At 39.5% G+C, this 13728-nt stretch overlaps 2 protein-coding genes across 2 annotated transcripts; one reads left to right on the forward strand and one right to left on the reverse strand.

Moving 5' to 3' along the window:
* The first annotated feature begins 1069 nt into the window (after window positions 1-1069).
* On the forward strand, window positions 1070-5707 carry psma1 (proteasome 20S subunit alpha 1). Its single transcript, XM_023400195.2, has 10 exons — window positions 1070-1159; window positions 2023-2067; window positions 2150-2251; window positions 2666-2769; window positions 2872-2960; window positions 3297-3367; window positions 3501-3630; window positions 3891-3970; window positions 4375-4479; window positions 5437-5707. Exons 1-10 carry the CDS (start codon window positions 1157-1159, stop codon window positions 5494-5496), a joined length of 789 nt encoding a protein of 262 aa, XP_023255963.1. The 5' UTR covers window positions 1070-1156; the 3' UTR covers window positions 5497-5707.
* A 666-nt stretch (window positions 5708-6373) lies between these two features.
* On the reverse strand, window positions 6374-13273 carry ric3b (RIC3 acetylcholine receptor chaperone b). The gene is made up of 6 exons (XM_023400254.2): window positions 13055-13273; window positions 11749-11975; window positions 10553-10631; window positions 9529-9622; window positions 8868-8998; window positions 6374-8089 (listed from the first exon to the last, which is right to left on the reverse strand). Exons 1-6 carry the CDS (start codon window positions 13173-13175, stop codon window positions 7590-7592), a joined length of 1152 nt encoding a protein of 383 aa, XP_023256022.1. The 5' UTR covers window positions 13176-13273; the 3' UTR covers window positions 6374-7589.
* Between the last annotated feature and the right edge of the window lie 455 nt (window positions 13274-13728).

The following is a 13728-nucleotide window of genomic DNA, read 5'->3' on the forward strand; positions in this document are numbered from 1 at the left end:
AAGTGAATGTGGACCTGCATCATTGCAGTGTAAATCTGCCATTACGGGATTTTCATTATCTAAAGTAGACTGACCTCTCCATAACTGACACATGCTTGCAGACATGGTAAGAAAAGTCTGCAAACAAGCATGTAAAACACCCACCATTGTCGTCTACAGGACAATTTTTTCCTCTGTCTTCTGGAAGTTTTTATGTGTGGAAAAAATGGCAGAAACAGCAGTAAGGAATTTGTGCTCTTTGACCATGTTCACAACCCAGTGAAGCACCCACACTGTCTTTTTCTAATACACTGCTGCTGCTATATACTGCTGCCACCTAGTGTTCAGACAAAAACACTGTGACTCAGTGCAGAGCAGACCAGAAAAAAAGAAGGACGTTAACAGATACAGGAAGTAAATTACTTAAAACTTTATTTTTACAGCACTTTTCAAAACAAAGTTAGAAAGTGCTTTACATAATTGACATTTAAGGACTGCAATAATCATTCATTTATAAATAACACAAAAATAAAATGTAATAAAATACCCAGCAATAAGATAAGATAAAACTGTAAAAACAACAATGATAAAACACATAAAGTTTTGAGAAGTGACTAAAAGATTAAGATTAAGATCTAATTTTGTCTCATATCTCCACATAATGTACATAGAGCACTTAATTCAGCTGCTAATATTAAACCTGTTTTTCATTGTTTGCAGTTTTAGTCCCTGCAAAGAAAATGTTGAAACTATTGACTGTAAAATTGACATTGTATTATTAGATATTAAATTATAATGCCACAACGTGTAAATACGTAAAACTGTTCATTCTAAAATTATCCAGAAAAAAAAAATCTAAAGTCAAGCTCTAAAATCATTGATTATGTACCTTTTATTCGAGGTGAAAATCAGTTTTAAAATATATATTTGGCCTTTTTATGTCTTCTTTACTGATAATTGTGACCGTTTTCGTCATTTCGCTTTTAAAATGAATGGGATAAAATATTAAAATATCGTGATAAGATCTGTTTTGCTGAGGCACAGCCAGTCGCCCCTTTACTCAATCGATGATTTCAAAATCGGGGCTCTACTATTTTCACTGACGTCGCGTCCAGGAAAATAAATCAAGTCAGGATTAGAGCACCGGCAGAGAGAGACGACACATTTAAAAGCAGAGATGGTAAGAATGAATGAAATTTAATATACGTTGTTCAACTTAGCATCATGTAATATGTCTGCACAGTAAATAAATCGCACAGCACGTATCAAGATATTCAGAAAACGTGAGTCATTTACTGACTTTAAAGGTGCTGGTAGTTAGCTAACTTTTGCACTGTGAGTAAGCAAAACACATTCAGTAGCCGCTAACGTTAGCCGCACGGATGCTAACTGGACTCACTGTGTGTTCAAAGAAACGGTTTACAGCTAACATTTGTCGGATGATACAATATTAAATCGTGTTCATGATTAACCCGGATTATTTTAATATAACGCCAAATAACTTATCGCAGTCCCGTTGCTATGTACTTAGCCGGCTAGGAGCTAGCAGGATTTAGCCAGTACAGGCGGAGTTAGCATAACTCAAACCAGCAGTGATGTCGGGTCTTTTACTTTCGATTTCCCTCAGACTAATAACTTATTTTTGTGAGGCCAGCACACACAACTCCAGTAGCTGGTCATTTTATCCAGCTAATGTGAGCTAGCTTTCTGTAGGATCCAGCGCTGCACAGTATTATTAATAACCTTAACTAGTTTGGTGCCTGCTCTCTGATGCTCTCTGTTGATTGTCTATGGTGAGTGGGTGAGTGGCTGTGTACAAAGCTGAGATAATCAATTATTCAGTAATGTTGGTAATTTAAAACCTATGTCTAGAAAAGTCCGGGCTGTAGACGTGTTCAGAGTCTTGTGTAGTCTCTGTATCTGAGAAAGCAGCTGATAATGCAAGACAACTATGTAAGCTCAGCTCCCATGTGTTATGTAATGAGTCTATTTTTGTTTTTTTTAATACCAATTTCAAATGTATTGTTTTTTCCCTATCTTTAGTTCCGCAATCAGTACGACAACGATGTGACAGTGTGGAGCCCGCAGGTAAATTGCTGTTTGACTTCACCTCTGTTTTATTATTGGCATGCCATAGCATGACATATTAACAATGTTAATTTGTGCACAGGGCCGTATTCATCAGATCGAGTATGCCATGGAGGCAGTGAAACAAGGCTCTGCAACCGTAGGACTCAAATCGAAAACCCATGCAGTCCTGGTTGCCCTAAAGGTAAAGTCTTCCTCAGTGTTCTCATGTTGTTTCAGTCACGTTCTGTCTCAGAGCATTAGTACAAAACTGATCACTGTCCATTTTATTTCAAATATCCACTCTATATTCAACCAAATTTAGCAAGACAGTTCTGTGTTCTACAATACTGTATGTTACTGTCAAATCAATAAATTATACCTACCCTGTGGCAGGAACTCTGTCAATCTACCTTTATCATCAAGCTAACTACCACAGGCAGAAGCCATCTGGGTCAGAGGTGTGTTTTCGAGTGTCAGTTTACTCTGACGTTGCATTAATATTACATGAGGTCCCTCCTGATGTGAACTGCCAAGCATTTATCAAGGTACTGCTGTGAGTCAAATGACAAGCATTTGATCAGACATGATTGATGCATCATGTTTTGTGTCTCTGCAGAGAGCCCAGTCTGAACTGGCTGCCCACCAGAAGAAGATCCTCCATGTTGACAACCACATCGGCATCTCCATCGCTGGACTTACTGCTGACGCCAGACTGCTCTGGTAAGTCACAGACACTGATGGTCTAGATGGAACTCGTCAGTAAAACTGTATATTAAAATATGTACTTAGTTTTACACAGTACCAACACTGTCTCTTCCACAGTAACTTCATGCGTCAGGAGTGCCTGGACTCCAGATTTGTCTTCGACAGGCCCCTCCCCACGTCACGTCTCGTCTCTCTTGTTGGCAGCAGTATCCTCTCTAATGTTGGCTTGAAGTTCTGTAATGTATAAATGTCATGCTATTGTTAAGACTTCATAGGCAGCATGAGAAATTAACAACAGCTGACTCTAAATGCAGGGACAATTTGTCAAAGTGTCTTGCCAGTTGAAGGTATTAGAAATGTAAGAGATCCTGCACAGTGTCAGATTGTAAGAATACTGAGCAATACTCCCCTCTCCTCTGTATATGTGTCAGTGGGCTGCTTCCCTGTGTGAATGGGGGGAACTGAACAAACTACCGACTGTTAAGCTGTCAGAGAAATAAATAATAAGGGTGACTATCCGTGATCCTTGACTGAAACTCCAGAAACCCAAATCCCAACACAGAGGTATGGAAGGAGGCCATATGGTGTAGGACTCCTCATTGCTGGTTTTGATGTAAGTTTGCTCACTCGCACTGTTTGTCAGATATTTTACTTCTGTGTCCTGTGAAAGAATAAAGGTTGTACAATTCCGGTATATATTGTGAAATTTGACCACTGCTCTTGTTAATTTGTTGTGTGTCACCCAGGACATGGGACCTCACATCTTCCAGACCTGCCCATCAGCCAACTACTTTGACTGCAAAGCCATGTCGATCGGAGCGCGCTCTCAGTCTGCACGCACCTACCTGGAGAGATGCATGGACAAGTTTTCTGACTGTAAAATGGAATTTAATTTGCTATTCTTGCATACTCTTATTTCAACTGTTGAAACTAGGAGCTCTGTTTTTGCGTCTTCTTTAAGCAGTTTATTCATGCATCAGACATCTGTAAATAATTTGATCATCACTGTTGCTCATCGTTTCAGCTTGTTTAAGGGTCATGATTGCGCAAACGCATGCAAAGAGTTGAATTTTACCTGCTGATTGACACCTGAAAGAACCTCATTTCATCTCACCTTTGGTATTTTTTGTTCTCAGGTGAACTGAATGAGCTGGTGCAGCATGGCCTCCGTGCTCTGAGAGAAACCCTCCCCACCGAGCAGGACCTCACCACCAAGGTACATCAGATCTACAGCTTTATTTATGAATCTGGTTCTAAGATTTAGAGGTGTACGTTAACAAATCTCATATTAAGTGTTGTATTTTTTTAATTGGAAGAAACAATGTACAAAACCTAAGTCAAGTCGTTCGGCCAAATGGCAAAGAAGTGTCTAATCTGTTTAGTAATATTGATTTCTAGTTCTTTGACTGTTACCTCTGAAATACCATGTCCTTTATAGAAGTAAATAAGGGATTCAGAAGGTGAAAAGACACTGGATTCACAGTTGATAAAATGCTGTTGAAGCCCAACTTTTGTGGCACTGAAGATGTTGCCATCTTTTTTTTTTCTTTTTTTTTTTTTTCTTTTTCAATGCCTCCTCCACTAGTTATTTCATCAGTAAATTTTCCCTGTGTTTCTCAGAATGTTTCTATTGGCATCGTGGGGAAGGACAAGGAGTTCATCATTTATGACGATGATCAGGTTGCCCCGTTCCTGGTGGGACTGGAGGAGAGGCCACAGAGAAAGGTACTGCTAAGGGTTCAATGATTGATCGAGTCCAGTTTGGACTTGTGCTTGGTTTCATTTAGGGGGAAAAAAATAAAATTCCTTTTTTGTTGTGAGCTACAAAGTTATGACAGATTGGATTAGTCTGAAAGCAACATGTGTTTCTAGCTCTTAGTTTGGGCTCCTCATTGAAATGCACCATTAGCATGTGCTGTTAAAACACATGTACCTACATAGGGTTGGGCGATAAAACAATGGCAATAACCATTGCAAGATTATTTTCCTTGATAGAAACATTAAAAATGTTCGATAAATGTTCCATATAATCCATTTCCATGCTTATAGCACACCCACATACAAATCACAACCGGCCAATCATTTCGCAGGAATAGAGGTCTGTACCGTGCAAGTTAGGATGCACTGTGAGAGGTATACATACAGGCCAGTATGTGATATTATTTACAGACGCACGCAGAGGACGACAGGCTGGAAGTTGGAGAGGAGTAAACAAATAAGGCAAAATGAGCGACACTGCAGAAAAAGCAGAACGCAGCTCGGAGAACGAAGATATCGTCGACGAGAGAGGACACTCAACTTTAGTAGTTTGGAGATGTTTAGGCCGTTTACAGAGTTTTTAATGTTCTACTGTTTGGCAAGTGTTTGGTCATGTTCTGACTAAATAGAACCAGTTGACTGTCTGGTTTCTTCAACTTTCACTCAGGAGCCAAAATCAGCCCTTAAACCTGAAAGAAAAAAACGATGTGGCATTTATCATGATAAATATTGACTGATAACAGTTTTGGCCATATCGCCCAGCCCTACCTATACAGGTTCAGGGCAAATATTTAACTTTTGAAGACTGAAAACGATGATAAAGTGAGATTTGATATATCTATGCAACACTAAACACAAATTATCAGAACATTATCAGCGTTAGATTCTGAATTTTGTGAACTGAAGAACATTTGTGTGTCTCAGGTTGCCCAGCCTGCAGATGAACCCGCTGGAGAGGCACCCGATGAGCCAATGGAGCACTGAGGCAGCGATTCCTGCAGATCCCAGACCAACCTGACACTTAACTGCAACTCACCAGAGTAATTCTTAGAGGGGAAAGTTGTTTTTCTGATGTGCCACTTGCTAAACTGTTCCAAATATCCAAAATATTCTCTGCTGACATCAACCAGTGTGATGTTGCTTTTGTATGAGTAAAGTCCATTATACAAGTAATAAACTCTTTTTTTGAATTGTGCTGCTGCATTTCATTTCATTCCATATTTATCTGACCTACATCGAGTCTTACAGCAGAATCTTTTTCAGTATCTAAAAGATCAGATCTGCAGTTAACAAAATAATAAAAATGGAGTTTCAAAAGTCTGACACGGCTTGTTTACAGTTTTTATCTTGTGACAATTTAAAGTAAAGTACATCAAACTTTAAAAGCACAGAATTATCCAGAGAGGTGTCTTCCTCTCCATAACAAACAGACCAGGGGATTAAAACCACTAGAAACAACAAATACAGCAGTTTCATGTTAAAACTCAGTGATTGACTGACGCAGCTCAGCGGACATGGTGGCTGGGAGCTGAGCTGTCTAACTTTAACTCAGCTCTCTGATAAAGTAAGATCCAGTCGTCCAATGACTAAAATCCTTCATCAGGTTAAAATATATAGTTGAAAACGACAAAGGTGTAAAAACTATATCTTAAAAATGTGGCTTAAAACTAGATAAAAGTACATTTTGAGCTTCTGGCAGGAAACCACAACACCAACCAGCACATCCAGGATATGATGTCACTGACAGGCGACCAAATGACACAGAGCGTTGCCATGATTAAAATGACAGATTTTTCTGGTTTGAGAATTGATGAAAGCATTTCGGATAATGTAAGAACACAACTCGACAACATAGGTCAAGTCATTTTTAGACTTTTTAATGTGGAAAAGTTACAGATTATGACTTTAAGTCTTGAAACTGGAGAAACCAGAGGGCCCAGAAAATTTCATTCACAGTATTTTAATCACTGATTCGTATTCTCAGGTGCTTTTCTGAACAGTTCATAAATAAATAAGTTTTATAAAAGTAAAAATATTTAAATCATTTAGAGTTGAAGACAGCAGGTTTGTTAAACACTTAAAACATTGTTGGTACAGAGGACACATTTTCTCCAGCACAAACACTGTTTCTCTAGAAGACAGAGGGGACACTATTAATGCCCCGTATACATTGTCCCGTTTTCTGCAGTGCATTTATTGTCTATTCACATATAAAGGTGTTAAACTGAAACCAGTGACTTATCCGCAGAGAGTTTAGTTCAACACATGAACAAACAGTGGATAAAAGAACAACCCCTCAATAATGATTGGTGTTGGTTTTGTTGCCAACTAAGTTTTCATCAGCTGCATAATTCCTGCCCAGAAAAACATGTCCTGATCTGAGCTAAAATGACTTATTCCTGGTGTTTCCAAAACGTATCAATCTGCAGAACAAGTGTGTTTTGAATTGGCCCGATTCAGTCTCGTTTTCTATTCATTTATAAATCGTATGACCACCTTTAATGCAAGAGATCTGAAACGGAATAGTTTTAGGTCATTTTACAGGAAAAGAAACTGATGCTTGCTCAGATAAAGGCTTTGAGAAATCAAGTATGAAAAGTACACACACTACAACACTTCCCTGACATATAAACACTGGGTTGTTCCCAGCCAGCAGCACTTCAAGATACTGGTTGTCAACATTTTCTTTTCTTTTTTTTACATAAAATCTGGACCTGAAGAAATCCTGTCTGCACTTGTTGGTTTAAATTAAATGAAAAAATACGAACTTCTATCTTGTGCAGACTTCTATCATATTTGACTGAGATCATTAAAAAAATTAGACCCTTGTTTTTCCAAAGAAACATGTTGAGTATATTTCGAAGGTTTAAGACCATAAATGTATTCCTTTCTAAGCCAGTAAATAAAGCTGATATTAATGATGAAAGCTGTGCCCTGTTCACACATCGCTCACTTATTCACTTCAAGTAAAGATAAATAAAGCTGCTCATGCTACTGCCCATCTGATGGGAACAGATTTAAAAAAAGGAGCCGTCCTCACAAACACCAGGCTCCAGTTTATACGCGTCATGTCAGAGTCAGTGAGCGGCCTTCTTTGCTCTCCTCCTCTTGTTCCTCCGTCTGACCTGGCTCTGGGCAGGTTCTGTCTCCACGGGCCGGGTCAGGTCCTCCATCTTCTCCTGCTCCATCATGGACGTCATCTTCAGTGTGAGCTCCAGCTCCTTCAGGACTCCGGCCAGGTCCTCCTCTGGGACACCCAGATCGATTTTACCCCCTCCCTCCTTGTGTTCGTGTAGGTGCGCGCCCTCGTTTACACCTAAATCGCTCCCTGACCTCATGTCTTCTTCGCTCGCTGCTGTAAAGTCGGACTCTCTCACAGCGTCTGTGCTCAGATCCTCGGCCTCCTCAGGTTTTCCTCCACCTGTCACATCCTCAGCAGGAATGTCTTCCACCAGGTTGGCTCCGTCGGCCTCAGTCCTCTCAGCCTCGGCCTCCGTCTGTGGACTGTGGTGCGGCTGATTGTGCTGACAACTGCAGCGGGACTGTTGCCAGTACTGATGAGGTTGCTCAGGATAATCTGTGAGTGTCGAGAAATTTCATGAGTCATTTATTCAACAACCATGATGCTGCACCTTCACTGACCTACCTATCTATGTATTACCTTATCCATGTATCGTTCCCGACCAGGGCTGCAGAGGTATTCAAGTGGGCCGACAAATCATTTGCAAAACAGAACAATGTTGGTGAAAAAGTGTAATTATATATATATAAAAATAAATAATATTTTAAAGTGTTTTGAAAGAAAATGATTCTTCTTTTGTTTCTCATATTAAGGACAATCACTATGATAAACCAATGATGGAATGAGGAACCAATGAGGAACATTTCAAGGACCTACAGAAATGACAAGAATGAGCTGGGACACTCTTCTGTGTCACATTATGACTTTGTAGTTTATATTAGTCTTTATGTAAACTCCTAAACTAAGATATCAGATTGATTTCCTGTCAGCACAATGTGATTAAAATTAACTTTACAGAGACATGAAAGTTGTTTGAGATACATAAATTATTCCACAACACATTATTTTGCCTTCAGTGTTTATCATTTCCTCGACTAGATTTTTTCCAGTTTACTATTAAATGGTGAATTTGACCAAAATCACTAAACGAACCAACAAGCAGAAACAGAGTTCACATGATCCATCTCCTGCTTTAAAGACATGGGACACATTGAGAGACACTGGTCTGATTCTGAAGGTGGTAAGAGGTGGAGTTTAAAACAGAATTCCTGCCTTACACATACAGCAATTCTACGTTGATGCAACATTATAAAGTAGTGCAGTGTTCAGGTACCTTCCCAGTTGTCCTGGGCTTTCTTCTCTGGCGTGATGCCCTCCACCAGCTGGCCCTCCTGCATCACCCGGGTTATCTCGGTCAGCTGCTGCAGCAGGCTCTCCTCCTGATCGGCCATCACTCCCTTCACCCTGCAGCACAGACACAAAACCCAACACTCGTCATCATGACGTGTGCAGCTTATCCTCACTGTTTCCACTGATCTACCTCACAGTTAAACTTACATATTTAACACCACGTTTCTTTACTATAATTATACACTGATTAATTGAAGGCAAATCAGGGACTCTAGAACTAACAAGAAGCTTCTTTTATATTTTTCTAGAAATACTACTTTAACACAGCTGTTTCATATTTGTGAGAATAAAGTAAAAAAAATAACAGATAAACTTTCATATTTTGAAGTAAATATACTGTCGTAACTGATAGTAATGAGTAATTCATTTTTAAACTTATAAACTAATAAGATTTAAATATGCAGTCCAGTCACACATGGAAGTGTTGAAAACAACCCACATAACAACAGGAAATGACCTTTATGGGAGGGTCATGTTTGTCTCATTCTTTGCTGTGGAATACATTATTGTATGAGTTAGAATTGCATTAACGAAGGGAGGGGAACTGATGATATGATGATCCCTCAGCAGAGGCACACACCCACCTGTCAGGGCTGTGGTGGGCGTTGGAAACAATGTTCTCCATCACCAACTCTGTTTCCCTCAGTTTCTCCTGCAGCTGAGCCAGCTGGAAGTCAGCTGGAGGACAGAAAGAGAAGGAGGTGAAGAGTGAGACCGATCAAATGAAACTCCAGATCTGTTAACCTCAAGAGGAAAGTATCTAATAGACCGACTTGTGCAGGCAGGTGCAGTTTTTCCCACAGGTTTTAAACACAATCTCAGCTCAAACAAACTACAATACAGATAAAAATCAACCGAGGAAATGGTTTAGTAAATGTGCAGTTGTTGTTTTCACAGCCGGAGAAAACCGACATTCATCCAATTACTTCACACTGCAAGAAAATGAACGACAGCAAAGCTACCAGAGGAAGAAATTTAGTTCTCGTCCTGGGCTCTTGAACGTGCACTACACAAAGGTCAAGTGTGTGGTGGTGGTGACTGTCTGGGCTGCCCTCACAGTGGTGGAGCTGGTCAAACGGGTTCAATTACAGTATGGAAGCAGTGGTAAAATAAAAATAAACAATCATTCCTCTCCGTTGATGTTCTTAGTTTCAGTAGTTAAAGAACCAGAAATAGCAAAAAAGTCATTGATTTCATTTCCACATAACAAAACAATAATTAGGACCAACCATACTATGTTTATTTGACAATTTTGATTATTATTTGTTTTATTTGCCTCATCTGACAATTAAAATGACTAATTAATCAATAACACGTGTTACTGTGTGATGAGGCTAAATCTAGAACTGTCACAGCTAGAGTTGACCCCAGTGCCTCGTCTGGAGGGAAACATGCACAGAAAACGGGCCGACGCCGCCCTTCAGGGCCGTCCAGGTGGTAGAACAAACCGACATGAGCTCTCGGGAGAACAAACGGCTGGACAGGCAGGTGTACAGCATGTTCAGAGACATACAGAGCTACAATACTGTTAAAGAACTGAGATTGAAGTAAGTGCCAAAGTTGCTAAATGCTAAAAGAGCGAGTATGTTGTTGTTGGATGGTACTCACTGATCTTTCTCTTCATGTTCTCTGAGCGGACTGAAGGAAAGCGGCTCTCTGTCGGTTTGCTGCTGCTTTTAGACGTGATCTAACAGGGAGACAGCAAAGTCTGAAAACAACACATCACAACAAACCTCACAGCAACGTGTCTGTCTGTGTTCAAACCACTTCCACACTCACCTTCATGTCTGTCAAACATCATTCTTACTTTTTAAAGTAGAATTTAATTACTTATTTTGTGCTTCATGGTTTTATTTTTATTTCAATTTGAAATATTTTATTTAGAAATTGATAATGTAGATTTTGATGCAATAAGGGAACAAATGTTGTTTAGAGCTGCAGCGAGTAGTAAATTCAACAGAAAATCAACTGGCAAATTTTTATTTCAAGAACAAAATGCCAAAATCATTTGATTCCGGCTCCTCCAATGTGAATATTTGCTGGTTTCCTCAGTCTCCTACAGTAAGAGACTGAATATCTCTATATGATTTTGGACAAAACACGACATTTGAAGAACATTTCTTTGGGCTCTGGGATGATCATTTTTTCCACAATTTTCTGACATTTTATTAATAAAACAGTTAACTGAGAGAACAGATAAATTGTTAATGAAGGTAACAGTTAGTTGCAGCCCTACCGTAGTTTGGAATATTTTGATACCAATAAGAACCCTGAGTTTCAATGCAACAACACCAAACTTCTACGTTTGCAATACTAAACTTGTCAAGCAGCCTTATAAGAACTTGGCCAAATGAAACAACATTGGAAAAATAAGGAATATGTCAGATCAAAGAATAAATAAACAAGATTACAAATGTCTAACATTCATTGCCAGGTTGCCAAAGTTAATACTTTGAGCTACAGATACATTTCAGTCTGTACCAAAAAGTACTGAGGTTTCTTACCCAGCCCTTCTGTGACATTTTGAATGCAGGACTTTTAAACATATTATTTCCATTAAATGAAATCCTGTTTATTTTTGCCTCAGGTTTTTAGACGTCTTTGTATATGCTTTCAGCTTTCTGCCTCCACTGCACAAGCTTTTGGTTATTTTTAATTCGTGTAAATATGCTTCGTAATAGGAGTAATCAATGTGCATTCAAATAAAATAAAGAAAATAAACATTTTAAAGGAATACCAAAGTACTGTGGTATTAAAACTTTTACAGCACACATCAGCTGTGTATTGCGTATCCAGGATTTCACCTTGAACAATATGTAGAGGATGTAGAGTAAGATCCCGAAGCCGTACACGGGGATGATCTGTCCTGCCAGGTTGGATTTGCCTCCGGTTCCCGCCCCCGTTCCCACTCCCTTTGCCTTGGCTATGGCCTCAGTGTTGTGGGCTCTGGAAAAGCCAGCGCTCGCAGCCCTCTGGCCACGGCCCTCCGGGGCCGTCTGACGGTGCACCATCGGAGGGAAACGACCAGAACCTGCAGGGAGGGGAAGACGGGTGAGGAGGAAACGTGACTAATGTACAACATAAATAACAGCAGATAGAATATAACACAAACTCAGTATCTGACTGGTTGTAATGAAGGGATTTCTTTGGTACTTCCTAATCTTTTAAATCTGCAGCATCTGTTGAATGTGGCTTCCATTTAAGTAACCGTCTGATGTTATAAATATCCTGTTCTTGCCACAACTGGATATGAACAATGAGCTTGTAAACTGAAGTCAAGTATTTTAAATCAAGGACATACAAGTAGTTGTATTGTGACATTTTTATAGAGCCCTTTACTCACTGAAACTGACAGGGATAATTAAAGAACATAAACAACGTTTTTTTGGTGGTTTGACTCAACAGCCGAAAAGATGCATCAAGCCTTAAAATGACTCCATTAAGAGGATGGATAATGAAAGTACAGTTTCAGTTCATTCAGTTTGATATTTAAATAATATATGTTAGGTATTTAAAAAAAGATATTGAAAAAAGACAATTAATAGTTTAGAAAATACAGCCCTACAATAAATCCCTACTTCATAAAGGTTTATTTGTTGATTAGTTGTGAAACATTCTCTGGTTCCTGCTTCTCAAATTGAGGATTTGTAGCATGTTACTTTTTTATCTTTGTAAATTTAATATATTCTACATTTCGACTGTCTGTCAAACAAAACAAGCAGGTGTAAATGGAGCTCTGGGAAATTTAGTCACTATACTAGCCCTAAGCAAAGATTACACACATGCACGACATAAAATCATTAGATTAGTAGATTGTGTTATTTTTACTTGGCTTAATATTATCTTTATTTTATACGTATTATTATAATCATTAAAAAAAAAAAAAAAATGAAGGTGTCGGTATTTTAGCGCCCTCTTCAGGGAGGAAAATGTGACTGCAACAACGATGATCCATCGGTAAACATTTTGTTGAGGTACAAAATAAATAGACATTATATCACCGCTATAAAAGCCAGTAAATTAAAAGCCTTCCTCCTCCCCCAGAAAAGCCTCCACACATCGAGCTGGAGGCGTTTTGACGACCAGGAGAAACCGTTAACGGTGACGCACCCTCCGGCCGCTCAGCAGCATCCTTCCTCCCTCGGGACAGCAGCAGTTTGGGAAGCAGCAGCGCGACGCACAGCACGAGACACGTCGCGAGAGTGACCTTCTGAAACGTTGACATTACCATGACGACAGGTAAGCGGTCACCGTCCTACTGAAGAAACGCCGGGTTCTGACAGGTACACAGTGAGCGAGCAGAGGAGCGGGGCAGGTTGAAGTCGCTCGGCTGGACTTCCTTGTGTTGGCTGAAGGAGCGGAAGTGGACCTGGGCTGTAACTACCGTATTCCACCGCTGGGTGGCGCCAAAGGACCGTCTGAGTGATTTTAATGAGCGGTACAGCAGCCTGAGAATGAACACTTATTAATATAGAAAAGGTTTTATGTACTCAGGAAATGTCGACGCATAAACAATTGTGAGATTCCTCTCACAGTTTTGTTTAATTTAATTGCCCATAAAAAGATAAAAGTAAAGTTTGGGCAAATTACATCCTCTACCATCATTGTTTGGAAGGGGAGATAAGTAAATAGTAAGAAGTAAAATGCACTATTACTTTCTATTTCATGAACTTAAACAAGAAGAAAAAAAACTGTAAGTAAAAACAGCACTAAGGGCATGTGAAAAAAGTTTGGGCACCTACAAACCCACTCATTGGATTTCTCACAGGTAGAATGTTTTTTGT

This window comes from Seriola lalandi, unplaced genomic scaffold (genome assembly GCF_002814215.2).
Source record: "Seriola lalandi dorsalis isolate HSWRI2012SDOR001 ecotype SW California unplaced genomic scaffold, Sedor1 jcf7180002052274, whole genome shotgun sequence".
Classification (NCBI taxonomy): domain Eukaryota; kingdom Metazoa; phylum Chordata; class Actinopteri; order Carangiformes; family Carangidae; genus Seriola; species Seriola lalandi.